The 14,326-nt window shown below is 48.8% G+C and overlaps 1 protein-coding gene across 1 annotated transcript in view; it reads left to right on the top strand.

Moving 5' to 3' along the window:
- Positions 1 to 14,326, top strand: part of INPP5D (inositol polyphosphate-5-phosphatase D) — a 137,757-nt gene that overhangs the window by 104,698 nt on the left and 18,733 nt on the right. The window contains 6 exon segments of the mRNA NM_001101882.2: positions 809 to 917; positions 1,089 to 1,177; positions 7,423 to 7,504; positions 10,068 to 10,157; positions 12,386 to 12,499; positions 13,825 to 13,907. Of these exon segments, the coding sequence (NP_001095352.1) occupies positions 809 to 917; positions 1,089 to 1,177; positions 7,423 to 7,504; positions 10,068 to 10,157; positions 12,386 to 12,499; positions 13,825 to 13,907 (567 nt within the window).

Consider the following 14,326-nt stretch of genomic DNA (forward strand, 5'->3'; position numbering starts at 1 on the left):
CTGACAGTGGGATTGGACCTGGGCCTTGGGGCTCTGCTCCCAGATGCTTTCCCAGGCATCCCACATCCCGCACTCCTGGGCCTCCCGCTACCACAGCGGCTCTTGGCCCATCTGCGCCCTCCTCACCTCCCCAACCCCTCCCTCCCTCACAAGATGCTTCTCGAGAATTCCTCCTCTCCCTCCTGACTGAGCAGGCAGAGGGGATGGGGTAGACAGGGGCCCCACAGATCCTGACCCTTCCCAATTAGGGGCCATCCCAGCCATTCACTCCCTAGAGGGTCTGCCCAGTGCATCTGCCAGAGTGGATGTAACATAAGTCCTGGGAGAGAGGACAGCTGGATCCCGAGGCTGGCACAGCCCACCAACGTCATGGTGACTCGGAGTCTGAGCCCAGATCACAGAGGCCTGGTGCCCACAGATTCAGGGGCTAGGGTCTCAGATCCTTTCATAGCCTTATGAACAAGCTGTCTCACAGAGACCATGAGAGAGCAAGGGAGACATACCTACCAAGGAAGTCTTATAAAAAGGATGCCAGAAGTCCATGTGCAAAAATAGTGCCCCTCTGCAAATTTAGGACAGCCAGAAGCTTCTGTTATTGAGTTGATACTTCACTACACTTGCAGGGTTCTCCTTATTAAATGATTGAGTGTAAATAAGCACCAACTTGACATCTCTAGAACCAGGGTCTGGGGCAGCTTCGGGGGCTCGGAGTCCTGGTATGGCAGGGAGGCAGGATGTGGATGATGTGGCCCTTGTCATGTGGTGAAGGGGTTGTCTCACCAGTGGCCCGGCCGTGTCTTTGCTCCAGGAGGCAGAAACCATCATTCAGAAGATCAGGCAGCAGCAGTACGCAGACCTCCTGTCCCACGACCAGCTGCTCATGGAGAGGAAGGAGCAGAAGGTTTTCCTGCACTTTGGTGAGAACCACCATCCTTTTCTCATGGGCCCCCTCCCTCCATGGTTCTGTCTCCCGTTTTCCCAAACATCCTCACCAGGCAGGGAAGAGTGATGCCTGGAAAAGAGAAAAACTTGCCCAGATGTGAAACACGGGAAGTCAAAACTGAAACCACCGTTTTGTTTGATTTCAGAGGAAGAAGAAATCACATTTGCACCCACCTATCGCTTTGAAAGAATGACTCGGGACAAATACGCCTACACTAAGCAGAAAGCCACGGGGGTGAGTCCTTTCCTGTCCTCCACCTCAATCCGCCTTGCACATCTCACCCCTCCTTTGTCCACTCCATAAAGGCGAACAGGAGGTGAAGAGAACCCTCATCCACCAGGTGACAAAAAAGAAATAGCACTAGAAATCCTATGTTGATCGTGTCACAGAGAAAAACCCTCCCCTAAGGAGAGGCTGGGCAAGCAGACATGGGCACTGCAGGGAGCTGGCTCACGATACTGCTGTTCACGCGTGTGTGTGTATGTGTGCACGCGTGTGTGTGTGTGCACCACGTCTTCTTTATCCGTCCATCTGTTGATCGGCATTTAGGTTGTCCTCACGTCTTGGCTGCTGTAAGTTGTGCTGCAATGAACATTGAAAGGCATGTAACTTTTTGAATTAGAGTTTTCTCCAGATACATGCCCAGGAGTGGGACTGCAGGATAATATGGCAGCTCTATTTTTAGTTTTTTAAGGAAACTCCCTACTGTTCTCCATAGTGGTTGCACCGATTTACATTCCCACCAAGAGTGTAGGAGGATTCCTTTTTCTCCACAGTCTTTCCAGCATTTATTTGTAGATTTTAAAAAATAAAGATGCCCATTCTGACCAGTGTGAGGTGATACCTCGTTGTAGTTTTGATTTGTGTTTCTCTAATAATTAGTGATATTGAGTATCTTTTCATGTATCTGTTGGGCATCTATATGTCTTCTTTGGTATCTATTTAGGTCTTCTGCTCATTTTTTGATTGGGTTATTTGGGTTTTTTTATATTGAGCTGTTTGCATATTTTATGTCTCTTTAAGTCCTATTAATATATTTGCTAATCTGCCAAGTGAATCATCATTATACTAGCTTCTTTGCTTCAGGACTTATCAGTGCCTTTACAGGTTTATGAGCACTTGGTTCTCTATGGGAAATTTCATGTGCCAAACTCAACTGGTCATGAAATATCAGTTAGTATCTTACGAGACCACTTGTGTTCCATGGCACAGTGAGGAAACTGTTACAAAGCATTCATTCATTCTTGTTCAACAGGTATTTACTGATGACCTGTGATGGGTTAGGCACTGTCCTAGGTGGTGGGAGATCAAAGATGAGTTAGATGTCTGCCCTCAAAGAGTTGATAGTAGGAAAGATAAGACAAAGACACAACTCATCAGAAAGTGAAAGTGTTAGTCACTCAGTCGTGTCAGACTCCTTATGATCCCTTGGACTGTAGCCCACCACACTCCTCTGTCCATGGGATTTTCCAGTCAATACTGGAGTGGGTAGCCATTCCCTTTTCCAGGGTATCTTCCTTCCTGCACTGCAGGCAGGTTCTTTACCATCTGAGCCACCAGAGAAGCCCTAACGAGAGGGAGAATATAATGTGATGCCCAATTCTGTAACGAGTACACACAGAGGGAAATAACCACCAGGGCAGGGAAGAATCCTGGAGGCTTCTTGAAGAGGGGCTTTGTGGTGCCTGAAGGACACTTGGGTTTCAACAGGCAGGACAAGGGCTGAGGGAGGCTGATCCACTTCAGGCTGAAAGGATTGCCAGAGCAGATGCCGAGGCAGGGAATTCTGGCACCCATCACCTTCCGGGAGCCAATCCAGGGGGACCAGCCCTGTGCTGGGTCCTGGGGCCTACAGTGGGGAGCTTCCCTGGCTGCTAGAGGCCTGGGGAAATGGAGACAATTCTGGGCAACACCTGGGCTCAGGGGCAGGTAGAAGACTGGATGGCAGTGGAAGAGAAAGGCCAAGAGTTGGGGAGATGCCTGAACAATGCAGGAGTTAGAGAAGGGGAAAAACGCAGAGAGGAGGAAAGCAGATCCAGGACTGCTTCCACGAGGAGGCTGAGACTCGGGGCAGGCAGGACACCTCGTGAGGTGCTCACTGGCTGCTGTGTGGCTGGACTCATCTGGCTTAAAGGCGCCATCGGGGCAGGCCCACGGCAGGTACATTTGGAGGTGGTGAGGGGATGGTCTAGTTGGACTTGAGTATGAGGAGAAAGAGACCGGGGCCTGAGATGGCAGAGAGGAAGGTCCTTGATGCCAGGCAAAGCAATCTCACCTGTTAGATGAGCACCTGCTTCAGGAAGCCACTACAAGATCCCCTGAAGGGCTGGTAGCATCACGGTGATACACAGAGAAGACTGGTCTGCATCAGTGTAAAGGATGAGGGTGACTCAGGGGACCAATGAGGAGGCTCCTGCTGAGAAATAACTGGGCCTGGAGTGGGAGCGGAAGCGGTGAAAATGAAAGAAGAAAAGCAGGATATATCGATCCATCTGACTGACGTTCATACAAACTGTGAGATCAGAAGGCAGAGCTGGCGCCGAGGGGGGAAACAGAGCTTGTTTTCAGACTCACTGTGTAATGTGAGTGGAAAATCCCAAAGATCCAGAGGGCAGTTAAGAATACTAGACTGATGCTAAAGCAAGATGCCAGGGCTGGGTTGTAGATCTGGGAGCTGTCTGCACAGAGAAGATGGTCAGATCCATGGGAATAGGTGAGGTCGCCAAAGAGTGCGTAGATGATGACCGTAGAAGAGCTATGGACAGATTTGGGGTCATCTGCATTCAGAGAGGGGAGGGAGAAGCAGAGATGACAAAGGAGACAGAAAGAGAGTGGATGTAGGTGGTTAGAGGACCAAGCAGACAGCTCGAAGCATCACAGAAGCCAGGCCGAGAGACTTGCCAGGGTCGGTGGTCTGCAGAGTGGATTGTGTGAGCCAAGGAGGACAGGTACATTCACAGGAGCCCTGAGCAAGCAGCCGGACTTGGGTTCAGGGGTTTGCTGCTGCTGCTAAGTCGCTTCAGTCGTGTCCGACTCTGTGCGACCCCATAGACGGCAGCCGACCAGGCTCCCCCATCCTTGGGATTCTCCAGGCAAGAACACTGGAGTGGGTTGCCATTTCCTTCTCCAATGCATGAAAGTGAAAAGTGAAGGTGAAGTCGCTCAGTCGTGTGCGACTCTTAGCGACCCCATGGACTGCAGCCCACCAGGGTCCTCCATCCATGGGATTTTCAGGGGTTTGGGTGGACACTAAAAGAACAGTTGCCATAGAGGTTGTTTTGTTTTTTTTGGCTGCACTGGGACTTTGTTGCTGCTAGTGGACATTCTCTAACTGGGGCACGTGGGGGCTCCTCTCTACTTGTGGTGTTCGGGCTTCTCACTGTGGTGGCTTCTCTTGCTGTGAATCACGAGCTCTAGAGAATAGGCTCCAGAGTTGTGGCACCCTGCCTTAGTTGCTGTGAGGTATGTGGAATCTTCTCACACCAGGGATAGAACTCCTGTCCCCTGCATTAGCAGGAGGATTCTTAACCACGGGACCCCCAGGGAAGTCCCTTGACTTAGAGTCTTGGGGGTGAGATCCAGACTACAAGGGGATCAGAGTGGCTCTTCACCCAGAATGTGCAGGTGAATCACTAGTGAGTCTTCTTAGAAATACAGATGTCTCCGCCTCCTCGCCAGAGGTTCTGATGCAACAGATCAGGGGTGGGTCCCCGCTGTCTGGGTCTTTGTAAAGCTCCACCGCTAATCCTGCAGAGCAGCCAGTGCTGAGAACTGCCGTGTTAAGGAGCAGTTTGGCAGCGTCTCTGAAATCTGAACGTGCACCTACCCTACTCAGCAGTTCTGCTTTGGTGTACCCCCGAGAGAAAGTAGTGCTTTTGTTCACCCAAAGACAGATACAAGGACGTTTACAGCACCTTTGCTTATAATGTCCAAAAACTGGGTGCAATTCTACTTCCAGTGAGAGTAGAGTAGATGAATGTGATTTATACATACAATGGGACACAACTGCAGCAATAAAATGAAAACAAATTTATACAAGAAATAGGATGAGGAAGGCTGAAAGAAGCCAAACACAAAACAATATGTACTGAATGAGTCCGCTGATAGGTTCAAGAGTGGGCAGAATTAACCAACGGAGAAACCTTGGCCACTAGTCATGTTTACCTCCCAGAGGCGGTAGTATTGACAAGGAAGGGACACAAATGGATCTTTTGGGATGATAGACATTTTCTACAGCTTGATCTGGGTAGTGGTTAAGTGGGCATATACAAATGTAAACAAAATCCTCAAGTTGTACAGCGTAGATTACCGCACTTTACTATTTAAAAAAAAAAAAAAGGCAAAAAACTAAAGTCGCTCAGTCGTGTCCGACTCTTTGAGACCCCATGGACTGTAGCCTACCAGGGTCTTCCGTCCATGGGATTTTCCAGGCAAGAAAACTGAAGTGGGTTGCCATTTCCTCCTCTAGGGGAATCTTCCCGACTCAGGGACTTACTCAGGGATCAAACAAGTCCCTTGCGTCTACTGCATTCGAAAGGAGATTCTTTATGGACTGAGCCACCTGGGAAGATCAGGTTGTATATACCTCAAGTTAGGAAAGAGTAATGGGGAATCCAGAAATAGAGGCAGTGAAAAGAGAACATTCTTGAAAGAAAAATGGCAAAAAAGACAAAAGTAATTGAAGGAGGTGTCAGGGATAGGCTCTTTTAGGATGAGAAATATTATGTTTGCAGGCATGGCGCTAGTAGTAAAGAACCAGCCTGCCAACGCAGGAGATGTAAGAGATGTGGGTTTGATCCCTCAGTCGAGAAAATCCCCTGGAGAAGGAAATGACAGCCCACTCCAGTATTCTTGCCTGGAGAATCCCATGGACAGAGAAGCCTGGCGGGCTATGGTACATAGGGTTGCAAAAAGTCAGACACAACTGAGTGACTTAGCACGCAGAGGAGAAAGAGCTAGAACTTGAAAGGGGATATTCATTAAGGAGGGTTGTTACTGCCAGTTTGCATTATCAGTCACAACCAAGAGACATCCTGCTCATGGTGTATCTTGGAGAGTGCTTGTCATAGTACATATTGTTTGAATGATTATGTAGGTGGATGGCTCGATGGATGGATGGATGGGTAAGTAGGTGAGGGACGGATGTGTAAGTGGATGGGTAGGTAAGCGGATGGATGGACGTGTGAATGAGTGCCTGGATAGATGGTGAATGAATGAGTGCAGGGGGACAGATAGCTAGAGTGTGTTATTAAAGTAAATTGTTGGAGAAAATAAGCAGAGATTGGATTGAAAATCAGAAAGAGGGGTTCATTTGAGTCCAAAAAAAGTAAAAGAATATAAAGCAACAAGACAGCCTGAAATAGTGAGGAGGATAGGTAAGGGAGCACAGCCAGGCGAACCTCATTAAAGAAGGGGTGTAGGTGTCTGAAACTGTGGGTTGTGACCGTGGAGCCAGGACTTAAGGCAGGTGGAAATAGTTGAAAACCGCTTCTGGGGAAATTCTATAAAGAACCAGCAGCAGATGAACCCAAGGATTACAGATGCCATGAGTTAATCTCTTCTTTTATGATTTCTTTTAAAAGTAGCATGCATATTTTTTATAATAGTAACTTGGACAAGGAGCTTTAGGGGACATTACTATTTAATGAAATATTCAAATATTAATAGTCCATGGGTCACATTCTGGATTATAGCAGAGTCAACAAGATTCCTATTATTCAAAAAGTTTCTAAATCACTTAATGGAAGCCAACTTGCAAGTAAATATAAATGTAATCAAATGTTTGAGGTGCTGTGATAGCAGCGGGTGTGGAATAACGTTGGGGGCATAAAATAGAGACGGAAAATGGTTATGTCACTCATGATTCTAGAGGTGTTGCTATCTGCTCTTTCTTCTGAACCTTTGCTTTTGGCCTGGTAATGCTCACTAAAAATAGGAATAGCAGACATTCATGATTCATTCTTAATCTCAGAGTAAAAGCCTTAAATATTGTAAGGGGTAGTTTAGGTTTTGCTTTGTTTTGCAAATACTATATCAGATTGAAGCAATTCCCTTCTATTCTTTAATATATATACTTAATCTTTAATGGATATGAAATTTTGTCAGATTCTTTTTCTTTATTTATGGATGCAATATGATTTTCTTCCTTTACTCTGTTAATGTAGTGAATTACAGTGAATGATTTTTCATATTAAAATATCTTTGCAATTCTAGAATAAATCCAATTTGGTAATGGTATATTATCTTTTAAAATATATTGCTAGATTTGATTTGCTAATACTGTAAGTATTTTGTATTTATGTTCATGAAAGAGATTGGCCTGAATTTTTATATCTTATAATATAATGGTCTTGTCAATTTTTTTACCTCCCGGCTCTGCTAGCATTAAATCAATCATCTATCTATATCTGTATGTAGCTAGCTAGCTAACTAGCTATCTATTACATGGCATCTCACACAGCCTTGACTTTGACTTGCAGATGAAGTACAATTTGCCCTCCTGGTGTGACCGAGTCCTCTGGAAGTCTTACCCCCTGGTACACGTGGTATGTCAGTCCTACGGTGAGTAGCAAGTTAAGAGGTCACACTTTCCTAAGTTAAAGGGCTGCAGTCCATCCATCTGCCTAAACTTGGCATTCAAAGCAAGCCTATCATGGAGGTCTTTAGAAAGAAGGAGGGAGACTGGTCTGGAATTGGCATAGATGAGCTGAAAAGACACAGCTGCCTCCCCCGTCCCGCCCAGGGTCTGGGCCATGTCGGGAACGGGAGGAAAGCCAGGCCTCACCTAGGAGCTGCACGGTCTTCCAGGAAGGGCCAAATTTGAACGTGAAGGTGAAGAGGTCGGGCGTTTTGCTGACGATATTTCATGGCATGCTGAAGAGGGTTTAGTGAGTAGTAAGTGGGCAGGAAATTGGGAAAATAAAGGGGGTGAATGTCCCGACTCAGGAAGTGGGGGTAAACTTTGAGCTTGGGTCTCCCGATGGTAACGTCAATAGTATGTATCAGTTATCTCTGGCTGCGTAACATCTATCTGAAAATCCACTCCCAGCCTGCAGGCTGGTTCAGGCTGCTGCTGCCTGGGTCCGGAGATTCCTGGCAGCCAGTCCCAGCTGTGGAAGCGCTTGCTTAACATTCACTAATGTCCTCTTGGCCCAAGGAAGTCACGTGGCCAAGCCCAGAATGACCGCGGCAGGCGGAACCCACAGGGCACACAGTCACAGGGAGGCCACCTCCCAGGTTTCACGCAGTTGCCCTAGTGCTAATGCTGTCATGCTCAGCACACATCTAAACTATGTTTTAATATTTATTTATTTGTGCTGGGTCTTAGTTGCAACACACGGGCTCTCTGATGTGGTTGCTGTGTGCCGGACTTTTAGTTTCAGCCTGTGGGATCTAGTTCCCTGACCTAGGATCTAACCTGGGCCCCCAGAATTGCAAGCTCAGAGTCTCAGGCACTGAATCACCAGGGAAGTCCCCCTTATCTAAAATATTTTAAAGAACAATTAAAAAACCTGCTTGTCCACCCTTTAGCTGCTCTTCTGTTTCCACTACAAATCTGTGGCCCCACACTTGGCCTGACTGCCCCCCTTCCCTCATCTCCTGCTTCACACAACACGGGACCCTCACTGACTTCTTCCTGCCAATGGCCAAGCGTGTTTAGATGGGGTCCCACCTCCCTCTTCCATTCTGTCTCAGTATAACGGGGTGCCCTCCCCCTGGCCTAGCTAAGCTTCTCACTCGAGCCCTTTGTTGCATGCCCTCCTTCTCCCCTAGTCCCAGTCTCCCCACCGTCTTGCTTCTTCTTGCTTCTCTTTCTCCATCCATCTCCTTGTTGTTTCAAGTTGTCTTTTTGGGAAAGAAAAATGATTTCTCTATGTATTTATTTTTTTAATTTCTATTTGGCTGTCCTGGGTCCTGGTTGCCCTGCACGGGCTTTCTCTGGTTGCTGTGTGAAGAAGCTCGTCTTTGTTGCCATCCTTGGGCGTCTCATTCCAGTGGCTTCTCTTGCCATGGCACACTGGCTCTCGGCGCACAGGCTTCAGGAGTTGTGGCACAGGGGCCCGGTAGTTGCGGCTCTTGGCCTTTAGTTGCCTGAGGCATGTGGCATCTTCCCGGACCAGGGATCGAACCCGTGTACCCTGCATTGGCAGGTAGATGCCTATCCACCGTACCTCCAGGGAAGTTCTCAAAAGTTGTCTTTCTGATGGTTGTTTGCCAGTGAGCTTTTTTTCCCTTGTTTATTGGACAATCTATTATATTTCTCTTGAATTTTCTGCCCATTCCCTTTGATTGTTGGAGGGGTGGTATATTAATCTCTTTTTCTTTTTCTGCTGATTTGTAAATGCTTTACTGAGAAGGGTATATCTCGGCTCATTGTTTTCTCCTGTGCTGCGTGTCCTTTTGCCCGGTAATGCTGGCCTTGCCCCATCACTGGCCTGTCATCCTCATCTCTTCTCAGCCTTCATGTCTTCCCTCTGAAGCTCAGACATCCTTGTGGCTTCTGCTACCACCTAACATCGTGACTCCAGAGCAGAAGATAAAATCTCCAGCCCTGAGTATTCAGCCAAACATCTCCATGTAACTCTATCACATGCACTTGGAACTCTAGACTTCTAGACCCTCTGCTCTTTCTGTTATCCCCTCTAAACGTACTCCGCTGCCTTCCCTTCTCATCTGAGTGCCAGGCTCCTTAAAAGAATCCTCTGTACTGTTTCTACACTTCCATCACCTCCGTGCTCTCCAGAGGCATTGTGGGTTGGGGGACAGTGATGAGATTCCCATCCCACTCTGTGCCGTGAGCTCCTCATCAAGGCAGCAAAAGGCTTAGACCAGAAAAAACCCCACAGTTCACACACAACAATCTATATATTTTAAAACTCACAAGTCTTTAGGGAAAAAAAAAAAAAACTATTACGGGTATATTTAGCCACGGAGGAGAGGGTCACAGGCTTTCACGGAGACTTTCAGGCATGGTTGTGGAAGGTAATGGAGCAGCCATATGAAACTATCAAACTTGTGGTGGCTTCCATACGCATCAGTTGATTTCTGCTATGCGTTGGCCATCCTTGGCTCAACCAGAAGGATCCCTCTTCCCCTGCTCAGAAATTCCTTCCCTCCCCTGCAGGTAGCACCAGTGACATCATGACCAGTGACCACAGCCCTGTTTTTGCCACATTTGAGGCAGGAGTCACCTCCCAGTTTGTCTCCAAGAACGGTAAGTAGTGGTAGGGGTGGTGGTGCTGTCTGTCCGTCTCTTCTCTGTGCAGACAGGAGGACTGGGTGCTTGTCTTCTGATTGCAGCAATCAATTGTCTGCATTAGATAAATGTTCATCCTTCCGGGTAAGCCCGCAGTCCGCACATCGGCTCCCTTCATGTCCAAACCACACCATGATTTCAGTCCAGAGCATGTTCTTTCTCTCTTTGGCAAGCGTGCCAGCTTCTTAAAGCCTCAGTTTTAATACAGTCTTTAAAATTGGGAAAAATAAGTGATTCCCAAGGTGCAGCATAGGTGTCATCAAAGATGATTCTGGGTGGAACATGGATGAACACTTATTAGTAATGCATTTATTTTAATATGCTTTAAATGTGATGTTTCTGTGTAAGGCAAGCAACACTGGTTTTCCATTTAGTCTTGTGATGCACTCTTATATGTAAATACATTTATTTAAGGCTTTAAAGTGAGTCTATTTAAAGGAAATGTTAAGTCAATATTAGGACAGGTGCGTGGTAGGCAGTAAAAATTGTGAAGATAGGATGCAGATGATAGCGTTTGAGGAAATACTGGAGTAAATAATACTCTATAATCTGCGGGTAATTTTGCAAATAATCCAGCTTAGCCGTGGTTGCCAGCCTCATCCAAGCAGAGGCCTGGGTGTTGTCTGCAGCGTGTCCCGCCCTGGGCCTGGGTGACCAGAGAGCCATGCTGTCACCTGCTCCGCCCACTCCCCACTTCCATGATCAGCAGACAGGGAGGGCTCATTTAGGAGGGCCGACTGCAAGGCCTAACACAGGTTGGAAAAGCCTGGTTTGCTCCTCGTCCTTCATGTCAATGGGGCTGGAACCCTGTCTTCCTGAGACACTCTTGCCCAAGGGCTGTTGATCTGACATCCATGGCCCCAGCAATGTGACCTCCGCTCTCCACGCAAGCCTTGACCCACCATCCTGTCTCCGTCCTAGCTCTGGCCTCTGTGCCTTTCCAGAATCTTCCACCTCCTGCTGGCTCCCACCCCTCTCTCTGTTCTCTGAGTTCCTGCAGCATTGATAAAGCAGCCCATACATCACACGCCCGGTGAGGACCCTCTTCCCATCCCCAGAGTCAGCCTTGCCCTCCATCCACTGCAACTCAGCACACAGTAGATGTTCACAAACACCGATGGCCGGGATTAACATCTACCTAAGCGGAGCATGGCCTTGGTGCTGGGTGTTTAAAAAAAAAAGAGGAAAGCTAAGTGAAATAAGACAGAGAAACGAGTCGAAGATATACATATGGTATCAATTACATGTGGGGTCTTTATTAAAAAATACCAGTTTCATATAGAGTACAGTGGTGGTTGCCAGGAGCTAGTGAAGTTGATTGAGAGGGGAGGAGAGGTGAGTCAAAGGTTACAGATTTCCGGTTATAAGATGAAGTTCCAGGGCTCTAATATTCCACATGATGACTATAGATAATAATACAGCATTGTATACTTAAAATCTGCCGAGAGTAGGTCCTAAGTGTTCTTACCAAAACACACAAACAAACAATTAATGATGTGAGATGATGGATGTTATTATCTTAATCTTGGAAATCATTTCACAGTGTTTGCGTGTATCAGCTCAACCTGTTGTTCACTTTAAGTATACACAATTATATTTGCCACTTGGTCTTCAATCAAGGGGAGAAGGAAAGAAAAGCAGGAAGGAGGGGAAGGATAGAGGGATGGGGGGTGTCCTTGCTCTCAGGAGGCTCAGAGTTTGTACAGAAGGGCGGGACACTGTTCACAGTTGGCCTCAGGACGCTTGCAGAAGCATCATCTAAAGGAAGACCACACCTGCAGATTACCTGGGTGCCAGTGAGGAAGGAATGGGAGGAGCCGTGCCTGGAAGGAAGAGCAGGCCTGCCTCCCCATGTGAACTTAGGAACAAGATAGGTTTGGGCATCCACCAGCCCTCTTTGCCGGAACCCCTGGAGAGGCCACGGCGTTAAGGGCGTCACCTGGGGCCCACACAGCTTTGGTGGCAAAGCTGAGCGTAGAACTCTTCCCTCTGCCCTGCACCAGCTTGGACTCATCAGAGAGGCTGTTACTGGCGTGGGTGGTGGGATTTCAGGGGACACACTCCCTCCACTTAGACCTTGGACGCAAGGAGGGAGCTCGGTGTTACAGGGGAGGAGGGGGGCTGGATCGAAGCGCTCTGTCTCCAGACACACTGTGGAACCGAACCTCTGCTCTCCTCTATTCCAGGCCCCGGGACCACTGACAGCCAAGGGCAGATCGAGTTTCTCGGGTGCTACGCCACACTGAAGACCAAGTCCCAGACCAAATTCTACCTGGAGTTCCACTCCAGCTGCTTGGAGAGTACGTGCTCGCTCAACTAACTGCCTTTTGGGGGGGCACAGGCAGGGCCCCTTCACCAATGCCTGGTCCCTGGTGACGCTTCTCTTCTGTCTCTGGGAAGGCTTTCCTGATGGGCCTTGGTGGGGACAGGGTCAGAGAGTGGGGCTGCGGGTGGACAGTATAAGAGGAGACCCGGTTACTGCGGGGCCCCCAGTGACCTGCGATGCTGCTGCTCCAGGGTCGGGGTGGTCCCTGGGGCACAGACGTACCAGGTGGGCAGCGGGGCAACTGGATCCTCTGCCTGCCCCTCTGGGCGGAGTTTGGCCCACTCCTGGGTCCCCCAGGCCGGGGCTCTGGAATGACCAGAGAGTCCTGGGCAAAGGTCCAGAGCTCATGGAGGCCAGCGCCAGGATGGAGCAGCTGCTGGTCATCACCTGTTCTTCCCCAGGGTCGCCTCCTCTTTCTTGCATCACAGACAATCTTTCTCAGCTGGTCTGAGCATCTGAAAGCGAGCTAGAGATGGACAGCCTCCCGTCAGCCAGGAGCGGTTCGCACACAGCTGGGTTTAGGAGATAGTCTTTCTAGGGGGCGTTTCTAGGCATACTGTCTAAAGCCGTGCCACGGTGAGGCAGTCTGTGCGGTTTCTAGCTCTTCTTGCAGAGATGGCCCGGAGTGGGAAGTGGGGAGTCAGCCCCACAACAGCAGGCCCTGTGTCACGGGGTGACAGATGCTTCCAGAAACTGGGAACAAGACATGGGCCACCTGCTGCAGTGCCGTCCCACCTCCCTTCCTCCGCAGACTCCGCCTGGGCTCCCCTCCTGGTGACAGATCCGCCTTCTCCCTGAAGTCTCCCCGGGTCCCAGTTCACCGAGCAAGGGCATAGCACTTCCAAAAATGACTAGGATTTTTGTGCGGGTGTTTTTAATAAACTATCGAGACATTTGCATACATTTCTATGGAAACAGAATGTTAGGAAGCTTAAATTAGCATTTCAAAAGGCTGTTATCTTGAGTGGCGTGGGACGAGCCAGAGCCGTCCTGTTTCCTAATCTCCTCCTTGCCTATGATGTGATGAGTCCTCCATTGCCTGGTTTGTGGCAAAGAGGAGCCGAGAGGGAGGGGAATCTCTGAGTGTCTTAAAAATAATTAGACCATGTTGGCAAATGACCATCCCCTGAACCAAAACAGAATCTCCAGCAAGCTCTGCTCCTCAACGATGCTGTGGCCCCAACAGATAAAGAGGAGGGTGGGTGTCCTCCCTGGTCCTGCTGGAGCGACCCCAGCAGTCTTCTCTGTCTCGTTCTTGTGCTGTTCTTCTGAAAACCTGCCTTCTTGTCCCCCCGACAGGTTTTGTCAAGAGTCAGGAAGGAGAAAATGAAGAAGGAAGCGAAGGGGAGTTGGTGGTGAAGTTTGGCGAGACCCTCCCAAAGGTAACTCAAGAACAGAGACGATTTTGTATTCACCGGCCAGAGGTGCTGGCCAGTGGCAGAGCTCCGGCCGGGCAGAAGCAGCTGCCTCTCTTTCACGGTGGTTTATGACGCTCCTCCCAGCAGTGGTTAAACGTGGGCCTGCACCTCTTGTTGTTGTTCAGTTGCTCAGTCGTGTCTGACTCTTTGCAACCCCATGAACTGCAGCACGCCAGGCCTCCCTGTCCTTCACTATCTCCTGGAGTTTGCTCAAACTCATGTCCATTCAGTTGGTGATGCCATCCAACCATCTTGTCCTCCGTCATCCCCTTCTCCTCCTGCCTTCAATCTTTCCCAGCATCAGAGTCTTTTCTAATGAGTCAGCTCCCTGTATCAGGTAGCCAAAGTATTGGAGCTTCAGCTTCAGCATCAGTCCTTCCAGT

Source organism: Bos taurus, chromosome 3 (assembly GCF_002263795.3).
Source record: "Bos taurus isolate L1 Dominette 01449 registration number 42190680 breed Hereford chromosome 3, ARS-UCD2.0, whole genome shotgun sequence".
In the NCBI taxonomy this organism is placed as follows: Eukaryota; Metazoa; Chordata; class Mammalia; order Artiodactyla; family Bovidae; genus Bos; species Bos taurus.